Source organism: Acanthisitta chloris, unplaced genomic scaffold, assembly GCF_000695815.1.
Source record: "Acanthisitta chloris isolate BGI_N310 unplaced genomic scaffold, ASM69581v1 scaffold36293, whole genome shotgun sequence".
NCBI lineage: Eukaryota > Metazoa > Chordata > Aves > Passeriformes > Acanthisittidae > Acanthisitta > Acanthisitta chloris.
The window spans coordinates 1-1209 of record NW_008663848.1 but is presented as its reverse complement, the minus strand read 5'-3'; the positions used below and the strand labels follow the sequence as shown (position 1 = coordinate 1209).

The following is a 1209-nucleotide window of genomic DNA, read 5'->3' as shown; positions in this document are numbered from 1 at the left end:
GTCCTGTCCCATTCCCAGCTCTGCCATCTCCCTCTGGGGTGCCCCATGCCCACTTACATCCACCCATCGCCTTCAGGGTACTCCCATGGGGTGTCTCACCCTGTCCCCAGCCCCACCAGGTCCCTCTGGGTGCCCCATGCCCACCTACATCCACCCCTGTGCCCTCATCCACATCCTTGGGTGCCTTCAGGGTACTCCCATGGGGTGTCTCACCCTGTCCCCAGCCCCACCAGGTCCTTCTGGGTGCCCCATGCCCACCTGCATCACCCCTGTGCCCTCTCCCCTCCATGCTCCCCTCCTCACCCACACCCTAGGGTGCCCCAGCATCCCCCCAGCACCCATGGGTGCCCCCACTCTCACCCAGGACCGTGTAGGACTCGGCAGTGAAGCGATCTCTGCCCCCACGGCCCAGGCTCATCCTCTTGGGTGACTGCACCACCCTGGGCCAGTAAAGAGAGACAGGTTGGCACTACCCAGGGAGAGCAGGGCAATGCCAGGGTGAACCAGGGAGGGTGACATTACCTGGCAGGTGAGTTGGCAGGTGAGGCTGTCCTGCCTTTGCCATCTTTCTCCCGTGCCTTGACGTCCTGCACCTTCCCCCCCGTGGCATCCCACTCCACGCTCAGCTCCTCCACCCGCAGGTTCAGGTGGCACGTGCTGGCATCCAGTCTGAACAGGAAGGCTGGGGACAGCCACCATCAGCTCCCCAGCCCCACTCAGGGCTTGCTGACCCTGGGAACGGGCAGCACTGGGTGGCACAGAGGGGCAGAGATGTTTATCACCCCACTCTGGCACTCACCTCTTGTCTCCAAGGTGACTGGCTCGGAGAAGTCACCTGCCACGGCCTTGTTACATGCCCTCACCCGAAAATTCATGTATTTCATGTCAAACTTCAGCCCTGTGGGCACAGAGAGGGGCACAGGGTGGGCATCACCACCCTCCAAAGCCTAGCACTGCTCCCCACCCCCTGGGACAACCCTAGTGCCTGCCTAGGGCTGGATTTTACCCCTGTGGCCTCACCTGAGAGAGTGTACTCAGTGCCCTTGATGCCCTCAACCACCATCCAGGGCTGGTCCTCCTTGGCTCGGGGTGGCCCCTCGAAGTTGGTCCTGCGATACTCCAGCACGTAGTGGTCAATCTTGCTGTCATCATCGTCAGGCATCCTCCAGGCCAGGGTCACACAGTTATCGGCCACCAGCGACTCTGCCA

The 1209-nt window shown here is 62.3% G+C and overlaps 1 protein-coding gene across 1 annotated transcript; it reads right to left on the bottom strand.

The window, feature by feature from the left end:
- Positions 1-354: 354 nt before the first annotated feature.
- LOC103798839 (fibronectin type III and SPRY domain-containing protein 1-like) lies at positions 355-1206 on the bottom strand (the record flags this gene model as incomplete). Its single annotated transcript, XM_009071120.1, has 4 exons — positions 355-440; positions 523-682; positions 800-898; positions 1021-1206. Coding segments are annotated over 4 exons (531 nt in total), but the record flags the coding sequence as incomplete, so codon positions are not given.
- Positions 1207-1209: the final 3 nt, after the last annotated feature.